The 23,741-nt window shown below is 40.6% G+C and overlaps 2 protein-coding genes across 3 annotated transcripts; both read right to left on the bottom strand.

The window, feature by feature from the left end:
- Nucleotides 1-9,128: 9,128 nt before the first annotated feature.
- On the bottom strand, nt 9,129-13,688 carry pld6 (phospholipase D family, member 6). The gene is made up of 4 exons (XM_052137498.1): nt 13,611-13,688; nt 12,422-12,612; nt 12,061-12,284; nt 9,129-9,558 (listed from the first exon to the last, which is right to left on the bottom strand). Exons 1-4 carry the CDS (start codon nt 13,620-13,622, stop codon nt 9,320-9,322), a joined length of 666 nt encoding a protein of 221 aa, XP_051993458.1. The 5' UTR covers nt 13,623-13,688; the 3' UTR covers nt 9,129-9,319.
- Nucleotides 13,689-16,258: 2,570 nt separating this feature from the next.
- Nucleotides 16,259-22,914, bottom strand: cnn1a (calponin 1, basic, smooth muscle, a). 2 transcript variants are annotated; one of them, XM_052137490.1, is made up of 7 exons: nt 22,747-22,914; nt 21,864-21,985; nt 21,473-21,539; nt 20,495-20,662; nt 19,947-20,063; nt 19,553-19,699; nt 16,259-17,304 (listed from the first exon to the last, which is right to left on the bottom strand). In XM_052137490.1, exons 1-7 carry the CDS (start codon nt 22,804-22,806, stop codon nt 17,092-17,094), a joined length of 894 nt encoding a protein of 297 aa, XP_051993450.1. In that variant the 5' UTR covers nt 22,807-22,914; the 3' UTR covers nt 16,259-17,091. The 2 variants fall into 2 exon arrangements, with proteins under 2 accessions (XP_051993450.1, XP_051993451.1); XM_052137491.1 differs by having other exon boundaries at nt 16,265-17,304; nt 20,495-20,632.
- Between the last annotated feature and the right edge of the window lie 827 nt (nt 22,915-23,741).

Below are 23,741 nucleotides of genomic sequence, written 5' to 3'. Positions count from 1 at the left end.
ATGCAGGAGCTGTGCTCGTCGACCGATCTCTCCCTCCTTGTGACGAAGATCACGGCGTAGAGTCTCGGGCAGGCGACTTCCACTCTGGTGGTCCAGGAGCGCCACCTTTGGCTCAACCTGGTCGAGTCAAGGGAGGCTGACAAGGCACGATTCCTTGACACCCCCGTCTCCCAAGTTGGTCTATTCGGCGATACCATAGAGGATTTCGCCCAGCAATCATCAACGGTCAAAAACCATACAACACATCCTGCCCCAGCGTGACTGAAGGTGCTGCATTCTGTCTGCTCATCGCTAAGGGCAACCCCCTGCGGCAGCAACACTGGCTTCACCATGGTCAGCCATAGTAGAACGGACCTGGCTTGGAGCCACCTGCAGAAAGCCGACACCACCCGTCTCACGGCCGGTCGCCAAGAACCCAAGAAAGGCTTCAAAGCGCCCCAGAGATGGGCTGTCCAGGAAGTCGGAGACCTGCTGCACAGGAGCTGGTAAGAGCACCTCTCCTTCCCCCGGTGGATGACCAGGCGGAGGATTCTTATTTACCTTTTCTTATCATTTCGCTGCACACCCCAAGGGCAGCGGTACCCACATTTTAAGAAAAGAGTGGTTCCCTTACTTCCTGGGCCTCACAGTTGTTGTCCACGGCCATCATTATCATGACCACTGCGCACTGTTAATCTCTGGCAGGTTCCCGCCCCCACGCGCTCACCTGTAGCACAAATCCACCCCCGATGATGGCCTCCATGGGTCACGAGGATGGACTTCTTCCTCTCCCATCCCAGGCTTTTCTGGGAGTGGTCACAAGGACCCAGGTAAGTTCTTTGATGTCCCTGGATTCCGCACAGCCACAAGTGGGACCTCAGGCTCCGCCCCATCGCTCCAACGTCCAACACGATTGTTCCCTTAGAGAAGGGGAGCTTGGGGCCGTGGCTCGCGCTCCCCAACCCGTCGCGATGGCAAGATTATGGTATCGTGATAACCCTAGTACATGTCTATAAGTAAAAACAGAGAAGATAATTACTTGAGAAAACACAACAGAAAAAACAGAGTCAGAGGTTTAGAGGTTAACAGCCACATTAATGCAGTAACTAGGCTTGACTTGATTTAGAAAGCTGTGACCTCACCTTCAGAGGATACCATGATAACTCTTGGTTTGGATAGCTGCTAGGGTTGTATATATACATGCATTGTATTTTAGGGGAAGAACAACCAATGGGCACTCGGCTTGAATAGAAAAAAGCCTCAACCCCTTCTTTCAATACATGTACCACCTGCCCTCTACAAACACACTAATGGATAGTTTTACAACAAGAAAAGAAAATCATATCACTGAAAAACATTCTAGCCCAGTGATTCTCAAATAGTTTGGCTTCAGAACCCAGATTTTACATTGGACGTCAAGAGGCAACCCAACACAGTGCCAAAATTGTTTATAGTACAATCTTTAAAAAACTAAAGTCTAAAAACAAAACATTTAAATGTTCCATACAGGTTTGAACAACATGAGGGTGATTAAATTATTTATTTTTAACTACATTTTTTGGGGAGAACAATGTGAATACAATTACTCTTCAACATTCACGACTGTGTCAATACACCTTCACTGTGATGAGTATCAAATATAATGCAAAATATTTACTCTTCCTATGTAAATTACATACAGTAACTTCTCTTCAAATGATGAACACCTCCCTTAAGTTAACCAGTACATCCATTATATTTACATGTCCATTATCCCATTTGTGTTATGGAAACACAAACACCATCTGACTAGTCTACTCCTTATGGGACAATCTCACAGCAATGTAGTCACTGTGTTGCAATCAAACGTGACTGCACACCAATGATTAACTAAACATCTCCACTCACTTAGTCAATGGCAAGACCCTGTGTTCGACACCCATTAAATACACCTCACTGATATGCACACCAATGATTGGCCCATGTTGGGTCTTGACGACAGCAAAAATACACTGATGAGCTAAAACAGTATGACCAGCTTCCTAATTTGATGTTGATCCTCCGCGTGCTGCCAAAACAGCACCGACCCACCGAGGCATGGACTCCATAAGACCTCTGAAGGTGTCCTGTGGTATCTGACACCAAGACGTTAGCAGCAGATCCTTCAAGTCCTGTAAGCTGCGAGGTGGAGCCGTCGTGGATAGGACTTGTTGGTCCAGCACATCCCACAGATGCTCAATCAGATTGAGATCTGGGGAATTTGGAGGCCAGGGAAACACCTCTTCATCATGTTCCTCAAACCATTCCTGAACAATGTGTGCAGTGTGGCAGCATGCATTATCCTGCTGAAAGAGGCCACTGCCATCAGGGAATACCGTTGCCATGAAGGGGAGTACCTGGACTGCAACCATGTTTAGCAAGGTGACGCATGTCAAATTGACGTCCACATGAATGGGCGAACCCAGAGTTTCCCAGCAGAACATTGCCCAAAGCATCACACTCCCTCCACATTGCTCCAAGGTCAAGTTCCGAGCTTGCATGCCCATTGTAGGCGCTTTCAACAGTAGACAGGGGTAATCATGGGCACTTTGATGACAAAACAAGAGGCTTGATGACCAGCCTCTTTGTTTCAGACGTGCTCTGATCCAGTTTTCTGGGCATAACAATTTGGCTCTTGTCCAAGTTGCTCAGGTCTTCATTCCTGCCCATTTCTCCTGTATGTGCCCTTGTTGGAGATTATCAACGTTATTCACTTCACCTGTGAGTGGTCATAATGTTTTATTCATCAGTGTATATGTAATGCAAAAGTTCTTAACTGGTGGCTCTGTTCTGATCTGAGCTAAAGTAGTCCAATTTATGTTACTGTTGTATTCATATGAGATTTAACTTCTGATTTGAAATGTTCTTTGAACATAATCTTATACAAACGTTTTGGAGATTTCTCTCCATTTATATTACTTTTCCCATTCAAGTACTGTACGTAGGAGCAGTATGTTTATGCCACTTGATAGACATAGAAAATAGCTGGTCAGGAGTGTTGCCAAGTGGACTTGCCTTGCGAAGGACTTTGGCTTAATGCAAATAATAAAACTATCATACAGAGTTAAGGCTGAAACATACCGTATGCAAGTATGTGAACGCAGGCACTTGATTTTTTGTGCGTTGTTGCATGTGTCACATCGCAGTTCAATACACAACGCAAGTATGCGTTGAAGTCTCAACGTTGCCACAAGGGGCTATATATACAATTCTATGTTAAGTGTTCATTTTCAAATCAACTACTATCATGGCGGAGCAATAGTTTGAAGAGAATTTTGCTGAACAAGTAAGTTAAAGTCAATATATTCAAAGTAATTCACCTGATCAATAACATCCATCCATCCATCCATCCATCGTCAACCGCTTATCCTGTGTACAGGGTCGCGGGGGGCTGGAGCCTATCCCAGCTAACATTGGGCGAAAGGCGGGGGACACCCTGGACAGGTCTGATCAATAACATACACAATTTAATCAATAACCACTTAGAACATCCTAGCAACCACCTAGAAACCACCCAGAACACCTCAGCAACCACCTAGTAACCACTCAGGATACCCTAGAAACCACCAAGTTACCACCCAGAACACCCTAGCAACTGCCCCAGAACACCCTAGCAACCACACAGCAATGTCCTGCAACCATTCACAGCACCCTAGCATTGTGGCACCACATTTTGCTCAGGCAAGCACCAGTCACATTGCATCGGTCATCTAATGGTAATTGGTAGCTGGTGCTCTGTACTATGTGATCACTTTAGGTGCAACAGACCTCATGGGACCAAATTGTTTATAGTGGTCATTTCCTTTGATAAGCATAAGTGATGTTGCTTCCTTTCTCAAGGAAGGTTGAGGTGTGAATTGACACACAACAATAACAACCAAATATAGCTGCAAGCAGCAATGACGGGCCCAAGCACCATGGGTCCATTTCCACCCACTGGCTTTTGGAAAACAATGCAAGGTGGACACATGCATTTGCCATTATTCTAAACAATTTTGAAGCAGTTTGGGTAAATATAAGATAACTATTTTAGAGTCTCTTGTAAGAGACACACTTCCTGCTGCCCAGTGGTGGCACTATGTCCGTGACCCAAAATAGTCAAATCCATGTGATTAGCCCCCAACAATTTCAATTTTGATCTAAATCACACATTGCACACAAAAGATATGAGACACTGCATGTTAAAACAATATTTGGTGTGAACACATTTGCCTTCAAAATGGCACCAATTCTCCAACTGTCATGTTCACTGTTGTCTTTTGTTTTGTGCTTTTATGTTGAAGTTTAGTTTAGTTCCTGTTTCCTGTTTTGGTTTTTGTAGTCCTTTGTAGTTTCTTTTATTACCTTGTCTTGTTTCACTGTTGCCCTTTGTTTTTCACCTTTGTCACTTTTGTATTCCTTAGTTTTCACTTTTGTCCCTTTTGCACTTCCATAGTTTTCTTGTCAGCGTGTGCTCTGTTCATTGTTTTCACCTGCCCTCGTTAGTTGTCTTTAGGTTTTAGTTTATCACCTTGTTATCTTGTTTGAGTTCTGTTTGTTCATTGGTTTCCGTCTCCCTTTTCATGTATTTAAACCCTGTCTGTTTGTTCAGTCTCTGTTGGTCGTTGCTTGTTCATGAGTGTATGCTGCCCGCCCTGCTGCCCGCCCTGCTGCCCGCCCTGCTGCCCGCCCTGCTGCCCGCCCTGCTGCCCGCCCTGCTGCCCGCCTAGCCATGTTTATCCGTTCCGTGTTCCTTTGTCTCCCTCTTTTAGTTTTGTTTTACCCACCGTGGTTGTTTCATTTGTTCATGTCTGTTTACCCTCACCGTTGTGTTCATTAATAAAGCCGCATTTGGATCTTACCCTCTGTCTGCCTTCCCCTGCTTTCCCACATCGTGACACCAACTTACACCTGGACACAGTTTTTCTTGGCAGATTTCGGCTGTCTCATTTGCTTCTGTCTCTTCTTGTAATCCCAGACTGACCCGATGTTCAGTGGGGAGCACTGTGAGGGCCATGCCATCTGTTGCAGGGCTTCCTGTTCTCCTATTCTGTATGGAAAAGAAAGGTTTGGGAGTCTAACATTTATATTTCCTATTGACAAATTAAAGTAGCAGATATACAGAGGAGCAAAAACCATATATGACAGGTATGCAATAGGGATGCACCGATCCGATATCTTGGCTCCGATACTGACGTTTTCAAACAGATCGTGTATCGGTCCTTTGAGCTCGATCCAAATCCGATACTGTGTTAGTCATGTTCATTACTGTCAAGCTACAACAATTGCATAAAAGAAAAAAAGAAAAGAAAACATCATTAAAGTAGTTAATTTGACTCATGATTTTTATTCAAAGCCACTTGAAGACTTGTGATAGCTCCGTGAATCACAAAAGGCTGTGTTTAATAAGCAAGTATATAGTATGCGCAGTGCCAGGGCGTTAGTGAATGCTGCTGCTCTGTTGACAAACTCATGCAAAGGCTGATGCAGCACTCGCAGCTATTTTCAGCCTTCACGCTGTTCGCAATATTTGAGTGTAACTCACGAACAACATCTCAGATGTAGATGCTCAACACTTCGGTTCACTTATAATATGCATTTAGAACAGCACTGGAGGAGCATTTTACCAGAATTTAAACAAGAAGCGAATTAAACTACTGTGACCTTGCCTACAAACAGACATATACAGGACTTCCTGGAGAGTTCAGAATGTCAAAATAAAATCCATAAGGTTTTTAAGTTGAATGATTGAAATATATTACTGTTGTATTTAATATTCTAAAAGGCAATAATAATTGAAATAATATTAATGTATTATTATAATTATTATTTGTTAACAAATTATAACAATATTTAAGTTCAAGGTGTTCCAATAAATAACTGTACCATAATTAGTTCCACGCAATAATGTAAAGATATTCTAAACTGATTATGTAAAAAAACAACAACACTGGTATCGGATCGGGATCGGTATTGGCCGATAAAAAGTGGTATCGGTGCATATCATTCAATGCCAAACTGGTCTATGCAATTTAAAATAAAACGATAAGACCCATGATATAGTTTATAAATGACATGTTTCCGATTAACAGCTACCCACACCTTGAATTACATATACAGGCACGTGCATGTGTCAAATACAATCAATAAGTTAAACACGTTCAAATATCTTATCACAGTATCATATGTCATCAATATCTGAAGTGCCAGTGCAGTGGTGAAAATAAACGCTTCCATATGGACATCTTTTTCAAACATGCCTCTACCGTAAACGACAAAAGAAGAATTTGCATCCTTAGAGCACAAAACACAATATGTTGACTAACTTTATCCAGCTCTTTTTTACTTATTGTATAAAGTTGCTCTGTTCCTCAGCTGGTTTCTTCGGACATCCAGTGCCTTTGTCCGCAATATCCGCTGCTGTGATCAAATCCACTTTCACTTCTCCCGCAAAACACACTGGGAAAAAACCCTCACATTATCGGTTTAAAAACCGACCAGTCACTTGTTTTTAGACTGACGTTGCGAAATCGAAGCCTTGATGTCTCACGCCTGCAACGACCTGGCTTTCGACCAGTTTTTATTTGTACTGACGGCTCTTGGAAACGGTGAGTACTGTTTCCAGATCAGCCAGCGGCCCTGGCGAGGTTCCAGCATGCACTTACAGAGACACCAATCAACAGGTCCTCTGTCAGCCAACTGCCTTTGAGTGCTTTTACAATTTAAAAAGGTGACAAAGTACATTTGAGTAAGATTGTATAATTAGACAAACAACGCGTTATAGTGTTAATAAATTGTGTCTCAAGCTGCTGTAATAGTCCTTATTCACAAGTTGGTTGTCTGCTTTGCGGATTGGAATGGGCACAGCATGTGTGATGCCAGGGCCACTTCTAGGCATGGGCGAATTAGGCAGTCACCCAGGGTGCCAACTGCTGTGGGGACACCAAAGAGGGGGGTCGCCACCACCCCAAACAACCCCAATCAGCACAGTCCACATGCAGCACAGATTTTCACGAACTTGGACAGTCCTTGCCTGTGCGCACCGTCAGCGGATGAGCCGTCAGCGTTCGTATTCGCTTGAGTTCAAACTGGTATAATTTAAAAGGCAACAGGTTCGACCTATTGGATCGCAAAAAACTAAGTATACCTGGACCTTAAAAATTAAAGTGTACTTTGGTTGTCTGCATTTCTGATTGGATTCCGTCATAAGCACGGTCTGTGTGGACTGTACACAGGCAGCCCAAGATTTTCTTAACACGTGGACAATCCTCATTTGTACACATCGTCAGCACAAACGTCTTCCCTTGACTGCACTAAAATAGTATTACAAAGCAGTCATAATGAGCTTGTGTCAAAAAGTGGCGGAGCTAGGGGGTGGCCCCCCCGCCCCCAAATTATTCCTTGAAAGGCAACGGGATTAACCGGGGCACGATTTGATTCAGTTTTGTCTGTTACCCGTCATTAGTGCAGTCTGTGCGGACTGCTAGCTTGCGGCCCATATTTTCTCAACTCGTGGCAGTCTTCGTCTGTGTGCATGCGGATGCTGTTGACTGCACTAAAACGGTATTAGAAAGTACTCGTAATGCACACGCGTCAAATGTGTTCGTATTCGCCATCTCACACAGCTTCATTGTTAGCTTTCGGTAGAGGAAAACACTGTACTAGTGTGGATAAGAGGTGTACACATAGCAAAATGAATGCGTCCTGAAATTATCATATATTTGTTTGTACATGGTCTTATACATTTTCATATGAAAATATATTGATTTTGCTAGTTACACCTCATTCATAACAGAGCAGCATATTCCTCCAATGAAAACGGAGTATTTAGAGAACAACTCTCTATTTTAAAGTTTTAAAAGTGTGACTTTTTGCACCCTGAAGGCCTTCTGTATGTGTTAATGAAGACATTATATCAAAACAAACAATTACAAATGAAATGATGAAAATAAAACAACTTAAATCTGCTTGCAATTACAGCTGTAACCATTTTCTGATTTTTAAAAAAGATAACAACAATCAGATATTTAAAGTTGCTGTTCTGATTACCTCTATAATCAACAAATGTAAATCCTGTAAATTCTTTACAATAAAAAAAATCTTAAGGAGTTGTACATCCAGCATGTTTAATCTACAGAAAATTTATTAAGTGCTCTGTTACTAAAATCCTGAAGTGACAAAAACAGTAATTGAGCGATCAAAGAAACAGCTATCTTATGAAACACACACACGCGCACGCACACACACACACACACACACACACACACACAAACTCACACTTTTTATAAGCAGAGTTATATGTTATATTAGCTGATTGGGTTTATTTGAACTCTTAAGCTCTGTTTGAACTAAGACTAGGCAGAAAATAAAACACATTGGAACACATTATAAATCTATAATATTATTCTGTGGAAATTTAACAAAATGTTAAATTGGTCACTTAACTAAATGTAAAATATACACTGTTCAAAATCACAATACAATATTTGTATATAAGCTCCAATGCAAAACACAGTTTGTCTTAAAGGGACATTTCACCCAAAAATGAAAATTCTCTCATCTTTTACTCACCCTCATGCCATCCCAGATATGCATGATTTACTTTCTTCTGCTAAACACAAATTACGATTTTTAGAAGCGCATCTCAGCACTGTACGTCCATACAATGCAAGTGTATGGTGACTAAAACTTTGAAGCTCCAAAAACCACATAAAGGCAGCATACAATTAATCCATATGACTGCAGTGGTTTAGTCTATGTCCTCAGAAGATATCTAATTAATTTTGGTTGAGAACAGACCAAAACATAACACACTGTTCACTGTATATCTTGCTATTGCAGTCTCAAGGCACGATCGTGATTTCAAGCTTGATTACACTTCCAAGTGCTTGACTGTGGAGTTACATTTTGGTCTGTTCTCACCTAAAACTGATATGATTGCTTCAGAGGCCGTGGATTAAACAATTATAGTCGTATGGATTAAGTTTACGATGCCTTTATGTGCTTTTTGGAGTTTCAAAGTTTTGGTCACCATTCATTTGCATTGTATGGACCTGCAGATATGAGATATTCTACTATAAAAATCTTAAGGTGTGTTCTGCAAAAGAAAGAAAGTCATACACATCTGGGATGGCATGACAGTTTTCATTTTTGGGTGAACTATCCCTTTAAGAGGCCGTCAGTCACATTAAACAAAAAAATTGTTATCTAAAATTTAACTAACATAAAAGTAAACTTTTCTGTTTAGAACCACATAACGTAAACCTTGAGGAAAAAGCAGCAAGAGTAAAGATTAGCCCCATGTCTTGAATGAATCATACTTCAATCCACAATATCTGTCTATTTATTTAGCAGCTTGTTGTTTGTGATTGGCAGGATCATTGGCCTCCCACAGCTTCTGAAACTCCTTCAGATAGGGCCGCACAAGCTCCGGCTCCTCTGTAACCATGACGTTCTCTTTGTTGCTCTGGACTGCAGTGAGGGTCCAGTTGAGGGAGCCAGTGATCAGTTTCCTGCCATCTACTAATGCAAATTTATGGTGCATATGAACGGCTGAGCTCATCTCGTGCCTCACACAGATACCTGTATTAGAGGTGAAGAAACTGCTTGTGTCAGGCAGGACTGCAATTAGCTCCAAAACCACTTACATTGCACATAAAATGGCTTACCAAACCTACAATAACAAAGACTGTTTGAAATATTTGTAAAACAACTCTGCTGGTGGTCCTTCTAGATCAGGGGTGTCAAACTCATTTTAGGTTGAAAGCACGATTGACTCCTCTGGCAAGCCTGCGCTGATGCATTAGGAAGTTAGCGCTAGTTTCATTGTTAGCAGTAGATGGGTATGATAGCTTGCAAAGTTACAGCACTTGGGCTGTCAACAGGGCTGCGAAACTATATTCCCAAAATTTGAAATAAATTCAAAATTCTAATTAAATTACAATTTTAAGACATTATTCCAGGAAGGGTGAAAAATCTACAAGACTCGATAAACGATTGTTTATGGCAGAGAACATTAACTGTTAACTAATGTGTGTAAAATAATAAAGTCGAAAAATTTATCCAGTTCATAATCTCAAATATTAAGTAAAATCAAGAAAATAAAATGCTTCAGTACCATGGAGGCATGGAGTCCCACCGCTGTAGCCGGCTTCCTGTTCACGGCGGTTTGTTCCACCAGCGACTGCACTGCCCCACCGCTCTTCCCCTCAAGTTGATGTTCCCGCTGACGCAGGTGCGGGCAGTGCGCCTGGGCCAGCCTGTTGGAGTTGCGGGGATATGGGAACTTCCGGGATCAATGCCCTGTGATGGAGCTGGGAACTGTGGTCCGGATCCCCGACACTCCACAGGTTGCCCTGATCGGGCTGGAGGGTACTGGATACCGGTAAGAGCCAAGAACACACCAAGCCTTGGTGGACACTGGTTGTAACCAGACCATTAACAATCAATGCTTGGTTCAACACGAGTCTTTGGGCACAACTAAAAGGGTGAAGTGTAGTGACCGGTAGTAACCCTCATTATTACATTTCGGGGAACAAAGCATAGAGTGGATTAGCTCCGCCTCACCCATCCACTGATTCTGGGAACTAATTGGCCTGAATTAAAAAATGTGTTAAAGGGAATGTGTACAGATGGGTCATGCACGAAAGCTGGGAGATGTGAAACGTTTGATACTTTAGTAGGGGTGGCGGTGCCGGGGCAGTCTTCATCAGCTCCACATCAGGGTGACCTAAGGGGTGGGGTTCCCAAAGGGGATTTTCCTCTGGAGCAGTCTAGAGATGAAACACTCAGGCACGCCTTCGACCAAGTGAAAATTATTGATGGTCAACAACTCCAGCCGAACATTGCACATTCATATCAGTATTTAGCAATAATAAAGGAGCGGTGGTATAGAGTGGCGTATGATGCTCATGATGCTCTTAATACTGCGAAGCAGCTGGGAAATGTTGTTCCAGGTGGCTCATTATAATCCAATGGCGGATCACTGAAGGGAGAGGAAAACACTGAACTGACTAATAGCCCGTATTTATTGGCTGGGCATTGGCGGTGATGTTCACAGGTGGTCTGCGGCATGCAGTGAATGTCAGCTGGTGAATCCACCGGCCACCCCAAAAGCGCAATTGCGCCTACTTCCGCTGATCGAGGTCCCCTTTGAAAGAATTGGCATGGACATCGTCAGCCATTAGAGCGGTCAGCAAGCGGACACCAATTTGTATTAGTCCCGGTGGACTAAGCAATGCGATATCCTGAAGCAGTGCCTCTATGCAACATCTCAGCACGCAGTGTCCTCACCGATCAAGGCACAACTTTTATGTCACGGACACTCCACAAGCTTTATGAACTGTTGGGTATTAAGCCTATTCACACCAGTATTTACCATCTGCAAACAGATGGCCTGGTGGAGCGATTTAATAAAACCCTTAAAAACATGATTCGTAAATTCTTGCACAAGGATGCAAAAATTGGGACAAATGGCTCGATCCCTGTTATTCGCAGTACGAGAGGTCCCGCAAGCCTCAACTGGGTTTTCCCCATTCAAGCTGCTGTATGGGCGTCCTATTTTATTAGTTGAACTGCTTCTGTTTTAGCCCAAGAATGTAAGTCATCATCAGTGCTTGGCACACATAGAACATTTTAATGCTCATTTTTAGCATTCAAATGTGCGTTTTTACATTTCTAAGAATATTAAACATGTTATTTTGACAGCCTTAGAATATACTCAGTAAAAGTGTTTTCATTGTAGTTTAAGCACATCTTCTGATCTGTTTCTCACTCATACCCATCATATCGCTTCTGAAGACATGGATTTAACCACTGGAGTCTTATGGATTACTTTTATGCTGCCTTTATGTGCTTTTTGGAGATTCAAAGTTCAGGCCCTATTCACTTGCATTGTTGGACCAACAGAGCTGAATTATTCTTCTAAAAATCTTAATTTGTGTTCTGCATAAGAAAGAAAGTCATACACATCTGGGATGGCATGAGGTGAGTAAATAATGATAGAGTTTTCATTTTTGGGTGAACAATCCCTTTAACTGTTCCTACGCCTAACTTTGTGAAGTTGTGTTTATTGCAATAACACACCTGCCCTACGAAGGGTGCCAATCTGAGTCCCAGTGATGGCCATGTAGTCTCTATCGGTAACAACTCGTACAGTGACTCCGCGATTGTGCAGATGGAGAACCACCCTGCTCAGCTCCACATGAGAAAATGAGAACACACACAGGTCCAGAGACACACACGCAGAGAGGAGATGTCCAAGGAGCCTGGAGAAGGATGTCTCAGTGCCATGGGGGAGGGGACATGCACTGAGGGTGGAGAGAAGGGCGGAGACTTAATGGGAGAGGAGGGCCAAGTTGCATTAGAAACAGCCATTCTGCTTAACTTCTGTCGAGCTTTAACACACACATTTAGATTAGACACAGTTGGACAAAGTGAACTTTACCAGGGGAAGCTTCTGGCAGGTGTGAACAGGTGCTCGACGCAGGTTTGGGGTGACGGGAAGAACAAGACCTCTTTCAGGCGAGAGACTCTGCGGAACCCCAGGCGACGCATCAGCCAGTCTAACCACTCTACCCCCAGCACGAGTGCTACGGCTCCAACACCAAACACTTTCATCAGCTCCTTAAATGACACCTGAGATCATAAGTAAAGTAGCATGATAATAGGCTTTAGATAATAGACCTCAAAGTATATGAAATGCAGTTGTACACGTCATGGTCCATCTGAAGACACTCATATTCCAAAGCACTTTGATTTAATTATTAAAAACTTAACCCAGATAGTACTTTGAACATCTAGATTTTAGAATCTTCATAGTAGTCACCTGAAGACATGAACTCTTGACATTTTCACAAGCAACTTCTTGAGGTTTCACCCTGGGATGCTTTTTAAACAGTATTGAAGGAGTTCCCATCTATGTTGGGTCTTTTCTTTATTATTTGATCCAAGTAATCCAATTCAAAAACTTTTTTTTATTATATTTTAGTTTTATAATGAAGTAAATTAATATGGTGGCACAATTATATTTTTGTTCAAACATTTAAGCATACGCCTTCAGATGAAAAGATTTTTAAGATAATGAGAAACAGTGAAGTGTTTCAAAACTTTTGTCCAGTAGTGTATATTTTTATTACAGGTTTCTTATCTCTTTTATGCTAAAATCCAAAATGCAACAATTAAAATTTTTGGTGCTTTTCATATGTTGTCATGTGCTATTTATACACTGACATGAATATTGAATGCAATGTGTTTGGAAGTTGTTTACTGTTAAATTGCAACCACTGGATATCTTTCCTGATAGCGCACGTGCAACACCCATACATATATTTGATGTGCGTGTTTACATCTGGAATAAGTTTTGTCAGATCTTTTTTTTTACATTTTTAAAGATGCTTAGCAGATATTAATTATATTGTGATGCTTTACCAGATGAAAAGCTCTAAAACACATCCCGAAGACGTACACGTGTTTATCTGGGTTTCGTTCACCTTTGACACTCGGTGTCACGTTACGTAAAGTGCGGCGATTTATTGGCCACGTGTATTGATTGTTATTTATCATGCATCCAGGTATGCATTTTGTTACGAGACATTTTTTATTGCACAAAATATTAAAATGTCTTCTTATAATACCTGTCGGAACATGTCTGTCGAACTCTGAAGACAACTTTGAACACAAACGCACACGTTTGTTCACTCCCTTTGCAGAGAAGATGAATTGGAGGCTGAGAGTACAAGTAGCTCCCCTACTGGTGAACAATTGTGATGCAACACATCTACTTGCTAGCACAACTGATGGAGGAAAGACCTGGCTAAGACACATTCGTTTATTATGCGTAATCATAACTTTATCGATGCACGTGCTCAATCCTTACCAAAAATGACCATGGCATTACAAATGTATTTTTATTTTGTATTTATTTTTTTACTGCTGTTAGTTTTATGTTTATTCTGAGATTTGTTAATGAGGTCTGCTAATGTGTTAGGTGCTCCCACACACTCACTTTTCTCCACAATTTGGAATGCCCAATTCCCAAAGTCCTGGTGGTGGCGCAGTGACTGGCCTCAATCCAAGTGGCAGAGGAAGCATCTTAGTTGCCTCTGCGTCTGAGACCATAAATCCACGCATTTTATCACGTGGCTTGATGTTGAGCATGTTACCGCGGAGACATAGTGCGTGTGGAGACTTCACGCTATTCTCTGCGGCATCCACGCGCAACTCACTATGCGCCCCATGGAGAGTGAGAACCACACATTATAGTGACTCTACCCTCCCTAGCAACCGGGCCAGTTTGGTTGCTTAGGAGACCTGGCTGGAGTCACTATGTGTTAGTTTGATGTTGCTGCCCATGTGCCAATGTTGGATTATGTTTAAGAAAATGTAATGCAGTTTATACTTGTTGTCACATTAGTCTTAAGATACCTGATGAATGCGCAGTTATATTGTTAACGAGTGCAGTGATAATTTCTTTTTCTCTCCTATACACCAGCCTGAGAGACAAACACATTAAAGATGTGTGTTCTCTGTCCTGTTTATTTACAATTCTTCCATCAATGTGTGCTGTCCTGCGGCTTTCACTGTTGTGCACTGTCTCCGTGTTTATATCCGCGTCTCCCGCTGAACGCAGAACAGCCTTTCTTTTTTTCTATGTTTTTACAATTTTATCCCTTTTTCTCCCCAGTTTGGAATGCCCAATTCCCACTACTTAGTAGGTCCTCATGGTGGTGCGTTTACTCACCTCAATCTGGGTGGCGGAGGAAAAGTCTCAGTTGCCTCCGCTTCTGAGACAGTCAAGTCACACATTTTATCACATGTCTTGTTGTTCATGACACCGGGGAGACTTACAGCATGTTGAGGCTCATGCTACTCTCCGCGATCCATGCACAATTTACCATGCGCCCCATTGAGAGCAAGAACCACTTATCACGACCAAAAGGAGGTTACCCCATGTGACTCTACCCTTCCTAGCAACCGGGCCAATTTGGTTGCTTAGGAGACCTGACTGGAGTCACTCAGCACTCCGAATCCAGGGTTGGTAGTCAGCGTCAATACTGCTGAGCTACCCAGGCCCCCCAGAACAGCCTTTCTTAAGGCCCAAACATACTCTACGCAAGTACGTGAACGCAGACGCACCTTGATACGCAAGCTCAATTTCAAGTTTTTAAAAAACTATCGACTCATCTACCACATCAGGGCTGCATCCGAAAATGTAGGCAGCTGATTTGCAGCTTAATCAGTTAATGGCTCAACTGAGAGCTGTTTTCAATGAATGGAAACTGGTCTCCAAACAGTTTGAAAAGCACCTTATTTTCATCCTGCCTGAGTATCCTTCTCTGAAGGCAGCATGTTCCTGGTTTCGGACACAGCACCGGTTTCATGCTTAAAAATTCTATTGTTCTCTTGTGATCTGAGGTTTGTAACCACCCAAGCAAACGCAAGAGTGCACGTAATGTACTGACCATGCGTTGGCCATGCGCTCGTGTCTGCATTTGCGTACTTGTGTGAAGCATGTTTCGGTCTTTAGTGTACAACACATGGTTAAGATTCAATTTTGTCAACTTGTCAGAACAGTGTAAAAACAGATTTATTTTATAGAACGTATTTTAACACTTAACTCCTTTACTGATCACCATTATTAGAAAAATACTTTATATATTTGTTTGATGGATCAAATTAAAATAGCATGCTTTTTAGTGTGTCTGACGGAGCTGACATACATTATGGTAAGATTTAAGTTATGAAGTGAAGAAAGGTCAATTTTCAGAAAAAAATCGTTTTTATAAAAACGTGTTACCTTACATGGTTTGTAGACCTTTGTCTACAAATAGATCAATTTCAAATGTAGTATTACAAATTAAAAACTAAGATTTAAAACCTGCTTTGTCCTTATCTCAAGAATCAGTGAGCTGTTTTGTACACGGAGAGGGTCCTGTCATGCGGGCGACCATGTTAGGATCACATGACTAGCCGAATACTACTTGCTTAAACTCAGTAACCACCCTGTAATTGGACGCTTTAATTCATGGATTAAATTGATCATGGCTGAATGTGAAAAGTGAATCTGTACAATGGCATCAGTAAATGATGCATCAGCACACTGTCAATCTAGGTCCAAGATTACATAAAAATAACTGAGTGCACCTTTAAGGCAAATAATTGCAAGTATTAAAAGGCTAATGCAATATCAGTTATACTAATTTTTTATTAGGCCATGATCCTGTATACTTGTTTTAGTGACAAATAAGAAATCTTATATGTAATTTCCAAGAAATATTGACTAGAACATTTTAAACATAATAAGGCACAAATGACACCACAATTATTTAAAGACAATAGAGAAAATAAGCAATACAAACAGACACAGGAACATGTGTGCTGCAAGTTTTACAAATGAATCCTTTATTAACTCTCAGATGCTTTCATGCTTTCCACTGAATTGCATCACTTTCTTAACACTAACACTAGTAGACTATATTCTAAACATATATTTATTTAGTGATTGTAAATGATTAAGCCGGTTTTTGTGTGAATTCTTGCTAAAGAATATAGATGATGGATTACAAGGCTGCAAAGCCACATATTCAGGAATGTGCGGATTTTTGTTTGTATTGTTTTTGCTTTTGTAACATTTTTCATTCAATCATAATCCTTTTCAGACACATACTAAGGACCAATGACATCAAATTTGCATTTAACAATTAGGACTTAAGAACACTATAGACTATTAGCACACAGAAAAATGCAAGTCAAACTATGACTAGTCCTTAATACATTTTCTAAGCCAGTTAGTTTTGACGTTTATAAAATCTACTTGTAAGGTAGATGTTCCCCTTTAAACTGATCAGAGAGCAGCTTTATGATTTCTCGACTTAAAGGGAGAAAATGTATCTTTTGCTTGTACGAAGATTATTAACATTCTTGGTGAATTGCTATAGATCTGATAACGTCGCCTAGCCTGATATTGGTGATCATGCAAAATCTTTCGAGATTGTGTCTGGCTTAACGGTTAGGCCTCTCCAAATATATAGTTTGAAATTAATATATTAAATCGTTTAATTTATATAGGCTGATCTGAGATCAGTAAAACAAAAACATCTACAAAGAGCCAATGTATTAATTGTTTAAATCAATTTTGTTTTGTTCATTAGCCTTCACACAGTATTTGCGGTCATAGACTAGACGTGCGCCACCCATGGGAGTGAGCCCTCTCTGAGAGGGCACTTTGTTGGTGCCCATCTGTAGAGACACCGTTGAAGTGTCCACTGGTTCTAGATTCACATTCTTTTCCGTCACCTGTCTCGCCGTGCCAAGTGCAAACATGCCAGCCTATAACAGGAGAAAGATGTAGTTATTACATGTCCAAGAGAAAATGTTCTTTACTGACAATTCTAGTACTTTTGAAGTGTAAGGGATTATAGGGTCGAAATACATACTACCATACTACCTTACTATTTCTGCAGTATCAATATACAGTATGGCAGAAATACTAAGAGTAGCACGCTATTGCAAACAGCAAATCATTAGTGGTGCTTGCTTAAACAAGGTGCCACCATTACTGTTGCCCTGACCTAGGGCTGGGCAATAAAACGATATCAATGGCTGTGTCTCGTTTGGAAGGCTGTGTCCTCCGGAGGTCGCATGTGTCAGCCGCATACTTAATCGAGGTTTCGTTTCAGAAAAGCGGTTAGGAAACTCTGAATGCAGCCTTCGATTGCGACCTTCTTTCATGGGAATTCGGAGGATGCATTAGGATTATCCTTCGTGGGAACTCATAACCCACAATTCTTTGCTTAAATTTGCTGTCATAGCAACCATGTTACGGTCCGTTTCCGTTTGTCCTATGAAGGCCGTCTCGTTAAAACGAGGCTTGTTTGAAGGTGGACACTCGGTATACTGCAACCTTCAAAGGACGTGTCCTACCTAGCATGCAGCCTTTGAAAGGAGACACAGCCCATATTTATCGGAAAATGGAAATCCTTGATATCAATGATGAACTTTTGGGTTACTTTCAAAATTTTGCCTATTCTACATCTAGACGATTGGATCAGGAGACAGAATCACAGTCATGAAATCAGTAAGGAAGTATTAGCTATCTAGAGGCTACATTGCCTTGCTGTTGTTGAAACAGTAATGAGGTTAGGTAGCCACTATAGATAGCAGCTAGCTATCCGGCTAATACGGTATTGTTCTCTATTGACAAAAAGACTGAACGTAACAAAACTCTGACCTCAACACCATTGCTGTTTATTTAGGAATTACTTATTTCATGATCCATATCACTGTCACAGGTCAGAAATATAGATTTTTCTTCTTGAAATGTTTATTGGCAGTTGGCAATTTAGATTGTGGTACATAACCGCCAACTTCTAAGCTGGAGTGTGGAGCGTCACAAGAAAGTGTTTCAGCTGAGTCAAACGTCTGCTGAAGACGCTAAAATTGGCCAAATTTAACCGAAAAGAGGTCACGCATATTTAAATCCAAACGAAGGTCTGGGTAGGGCTGGGCGATATGGCCAAAAATATTATCAATATATATTTTTTCAAATTGTTCGATATCAACATTTATCACAAAATACACTTCATACCATTAATGGGAAAGGAAATGCATTCCACATGTATCTTAGAAGTATAAATGTAATCGTAAATGATTTGTTTACAGTTAAACTCCACAGGGTAAGCTAACTTTTCATTTAAAGTTCAAGAAATATACTCAGTTTGGGGATTTTCCAAAATCGGAAAACCAATTATTTTTCTTACATACAAATTTTGGTAGTCATGACCGAAAGAACTAGGTCGCGAGTACAAGCGGCCGAAATGGGCTTCCTCAGAAGGGTGGCGGGCTTCTCCCTAAGAGATAGGGTGAGGAGCTCAGTCATCCGTGAGGAGCTCGGTGTAGAGCCGCTGCTCCTTTGCATCGAAAGGAGTCAGTTGAGGTGGTTTGGGCATCTGGTAAGGATGCCCCCTGGCCGCCTCCCTAGGGAGGTGTTTCAGGCAAGTCCAGCTGGGAGGAGGCCTTGGGGAAGACCCAGGATTAGGTGGAGAGATTACATCTCCACACCGGCCTGGGAACGCCTCGGGGTCCCCCAGTCAGAGCTGGTTAATGTGGCTCGGGATATTGAAGTTTGGGGCCCCCTGCTGGAGCAGCTGCCCCCGCGACCCGACTTCGGATAAGCGGTTGAAGATGGATGGATGGATGGACAAATTTTGGTATCTAACTCGTCCCGCACCCGTTTGTCGTGCACCCATGAATGAGCTTTCAAATCATCTGGCTTTAAAGGAGAATTCTGCTTTGACTTTTATAAGCGATCAGTCATACAATGTTTGTATGGTCGGCAAAACAAATTGGGCCAAAAATCCCATTGATTAACATTGAAAAAATATATTTTTCAATATATTATCTTTGTTATCTTTACAATTACGTTTGGTGACGCTGAAGGTGTAAAAATTACACACCTCACCCCAATTTTGTTTATTTTTTATATTATTTATTAAAAAATTCTAGCTTAGATAAAAGGATGAGTCATCTCATGTTACGTTAATACCATAGAGACTTGAACAATAGCAAATGACCTCACCATGCTGGCACATTTGTTGGTGCCCATTTGGAGGTTTATAGTGGATCGATCCGCTGGTTTCTCCATGCCTATTTTGGGATCATGTAGATGTCGTCTTGTTCCGTAGGAGGTCATGCCCTTTTGACTGGCAAACTTATTGGAACCCATCTGTGAATTCAAATTAAGTGTTTTTTGTTTTACGTACAGTACCTGCAGGTGCCACCGAAACAACTCGAGACAATGCTGCATAATCACACAAATGCAACTGTCATTTAAAGTAATTCATTAACATACCCTTGATATCTGTCTAATTTACATGTAGCCTCAAGACTACCTTTCCCCTCTTTGTAACCTTATGTTACATTTCCTCACTGTCAAACCTCCCTGAAATGTTTTTACAGAATGAGTTTGAGACCTGTTGGCCGATGATGCTTTTCCCCTCCATCATCTTTTCAGGAGTGAACTTCCTTTGCTTTTGTGCTGCATATTTAACACCAACGTCGTTATGTGTGTAGAAGCCTTTCGTCTTGGCCTGGGTGGAGGGAGATCATAAAAAATGGAAGATGACAAACATAGGCATGGTCAGCATTAACCAAACGAAAACAGAGACTTTGGACAACGTTGTGCGTTACCGCATAGTTTGGAGAACGTCAACGATGACGTTAGACAACTGAAAATGGATAGCATTTTCGAAAGCTGGTGGAAAATGCAATTCCTTTGTGGATGAGAGGTGTAATCATAGCTAAATCAATGCATTTTCAACCAAATATTTATTCATGTAGACGTGGCCTCACAAGGTATATACAGTAGGAAGGATAAACTAAGGCTTTCAAGTTTGCTAGGGTTTTGAACAGATTCATTGACAATTGTTTGACAACTGAAAATATAATCCCTTTAAAAGGAAAATGTAATGAAATGATGATTTCTGTTATGCAAACATATCAATACAATTGTATTGCTCACCAATCCAGCCAATGCGATGAGGGTGCACTGAACCTGAGTGTGGTTCATGTCCTCAAACAGGTCATTGGCCTCAAAGATGTCATGTACTTTCAGGCCGTATTCACCAATTGCTCGCACAAAGTGTGAGATATTCTCCAACTGAGAGGGATAGACAGGGTTAGACAGAAACTGAGAGAGAAGAAAGTTGGGGATGGAAACTCGATTTTGAGTTCTCCCATATTCTTGATAGTTTTACGATTTGACCACTTTTAAAATCCCATTCCCAAAACGACATGCTATAAACAAATGTTTTAATATAGTATATCTGAAGTCAGCTCCACAGAACAACTCTGTTTAACTTATTTAAACAGACTAAAGTTAATGAGGTAAAATAACCCATTAATTAGGCGAGTTTGACTCTTGAGTTACATTCCTTGTTAATATAGACTACTCTTAATTACTTGTTTCTTTTATCCTCTGTAACTATTTACACATTCAAATATTCTGAATCTCTCTCTCTCTCTCTCTCTCTCTCTCTCTCTCTCTCTCTCTCTCTCTCTCTCTTTTACTGTCACTATCAAAATAGATTTTTTTTATTTATATTAATTATATTAGGTGTCCTCATCCTACCAGGGCTAAAAGCAAAATTCTGTAAACTCATCCAGTTTGTTCCGTGTCTACATTCTCTGCATTTTTCCAGGTTAAACAGAACATGCCTGTGCCACAGAAACATACAGTAAATGCACTATAGCAAGCCAAACACTGGCCCAAATATCAGTGACATTCTTAAAATGGCAACATTTTTAGTATATACTGCAAACTTCGATAAATATGACCCCTAATTTCCATTTCATAAAATGAGGTCCGAGATTAATGTGTACAAAAACATTATATGCACACAAAAGTGAGCTGGTGTTGAGTGATGCCTCAGCATTTAAATATTGCACATAAACTGTACACACTAAACAAGCATAAACAAGGGCAGGTTGAGTGGCATACCTTGTGCCAGTTGTGGTTTGATTGATTGATCTTTGGAATCGATCCAGGCTGCAGTTTGTTGATCAGCCTAGTCAATGAAAACCATATAAAGTAGTAGTATATTAAGAGGAATTAAGCCAAGCTCACAAATGACCAGCTCACTGCATCTAAAGAGCACTTACTCTGATTATTAGTTAAAGAACAACTTCAACAATTTGCTACAAAATGTATTTGACAACACTCCCATCTTTTAATGTATCAACAGCATTCACGTTGCTTTTTTTTATCACAATTGTTCTTAAATTATATTGGCTTTTATGTCTGTTTGTTACATTGTTTTTTGTTTTTTTTTCTGCCTTCTTGGCCATTTTAATCAGCTTTTTAATACAGTACTATGAGTCTTTTTACTCACTTGCATAGGATAACACCGTCCTTCAGTCCCTCCATGAAGTTTTCAGGAACCCCTCGACCTGTGACCTCATAGATCCACATCCTCAAGTCTTCCTCCATCTGAGGGTCGTACTTGTGCACCAGCTGTCATGTAAAAACACAAAGGTAAAATTAGAAAATCAACTTCTAAATTATAAACATCAAATTGTCACATATTAATGCATTGCAATATTATGGTACAGTCAATGTATTATATGGTAATACCATAGTACTTTGATAAAGTATATCATGGTACTGAATAATTAACTATATTCATATGCCATGATATTTAGATGATACTACAAAGTACTTTGAAGACTGTCGTGACATTATAATATAATTATTTGCAAAAATATGATAAAACAATTGTATTTAGATCTATCCAGTGTTCCTGAATGATTGCTACATTCACACACATGCTATTATTGTGGCTTACATGCCAATATTTGGACATATAATTAAGCGCTTTAAATCTGTGTCTCTATGGTAACACATTCAGATATACATAATGCTATCATTGTAGTGTTGTATACCAACCTAATGCTTTTCACCATAATGCAAACTATTTACTAACATCCTTGTTTTTGCATAATTAGACAGATTAGACAATTTTACATGAACTAAAATTTAGCCTCTGAATAATTTTGTCATAATTCTGATCAAAATAGAGTGTCAGAATCTCCACCGTGTGCAACATTTCTCATCTTTGTTTAAACTAAATTATCTAAATTATGAAGGTATTGTCACTGAAGCCTTATTACAGAGGTAGAGTTTTCAAATGAGAATCAACTGAATCTTTATTAAGGTCTAAGATTGGCATCAATTGCATGCAGTTCAGTTGTATTTGTATTGCAAAATGCACATACCTTTTTCCTGACATCAGCCGAGAGTCCGAATGTGGGTCCTTTGCTGAACTGGGTGGTCATGATCTCTTCTGTGGAGTTAAGCCTGACAGATGCTCCTGTGAATCTCTGTAGGGAACTGCTCTCTGACCTGTGGCCCAGGAGTACTCCCCCTCTCCAACTTTAAATTGCACCTCTTTCCATGTGTCATACAAGTCTGTTGCTCATTGGCTGAGGCCTCCGGACCATCTGACCAATCATAATCATGACAAAAGGCTGGCATCATTTAGATGAGTTCTCTATTTTTAAAGGAATAGTTCATCTCAAAATGTATATTCTGTCATTATTTATTCATAATCAAGTTGTTCCAAACCCGTATGCTGTTATTTATCTTTGTGGAACACAAAAGGAGAAATGTATCCTCACATAGTTAGCAGGGGCTGTCAAGCTCCAAAACAGGATTATTTACATTACATCACATTTATGTCTGTATTTGGCAGATGCTTTTATCCAAAGTGACTTCCAGTGCATTCGTTGTATACATTTTATGCTTATGGATTATAAATGACAACTTAAATTTATGTCTTTTTCTTACACAAATCTATTGTAAGACTTAAAGGAATATTCCGGGTTCAATACAAATGAAGCTAAATCAGCATCATTTGTGGCATAATATTGATTACCACAAAAAATAAGGGACTAGTCAAAATGAAGTTTTGTTGTAATCAACATGATGCCACAAAAGCAGATATATAATACAATATACCACAGTTAGTTCCGGTCCTCGAATCTGATTGGACGAGAGACGTTCCATGAGTACTGATGGTGTGACAGCATCAGCACTCGGACGCTTCACTGTGTGTGTATCACTCCGCTTGTGTTCGTGCTGTTCTAAACTAAAGTGTAAGAGTAGGCCTAGTGCAGATGTGTTAAGAGTTACTGCCTTTATTTTTGAAATTACAAATGTTAGCCAGCAGGTGGTGGCAAAAGATCATTTTTGTGTGTAATATGAGCCAGTT

Source organism: Xyrauchen texanus, chromosome 11 (assembly GCF_025860055.1).
Source record: "Xyrauchen texanus isolate HMW12.3.18 chromosome 11, RBS_HiC_50CHRs, whole genome shotgun sequence".
In the NCBI taxonomy this organism is placed as follows: Eukaryota; Metazoa; Chordata; class Actinopteri; order Cypriniformes; family Catostomidae; genus Xyrauchen; species Xyrauchen texanus.
Note: the sequence above shows the minus strand (reverse complement) of the source record. Positions and strands in the feature narration are given on the sequence as shown.

Coding starts and splice junctions, on each gene's coding strand:
- pld6 (XM_052137498.1), bottom strand. Junction 12,285..12,421: donor CCTGCCAGAAGCTTCCCCTG/GTAAAGTTCACT, acceptor CTCCACCCTCAG/TGCATGTCCCCTCCCCCATG. Junction 9,559..12,060: donor TGGCACCCTTCGTAGGGCAG/GTGTGTTATTGC, acceptor CCTCTAATACAG/GTATCTGTGTGAGGCACGAG.
- cnn1a (XM_052137490.1), bottom strand. CDS start 22,806: ATGACCACCCAGTTCAGCAAAGGACCCACATTCGGACTCTCGGCTGAT. Junction 21,986..22,746: donor CGGCTGATGTCAGGAAAAAG/GTATGTGCATTT, acceptor TTTACATGACAG/CTGGTGCACAAGTACGACCC. Junction 19,700..19,946: donor AAAGCATCATCGGCCAACAG/GTCTCAAACTCA, acceptor TTGAATTCACAG/ATGGGTTCCAATAAGTTTGC.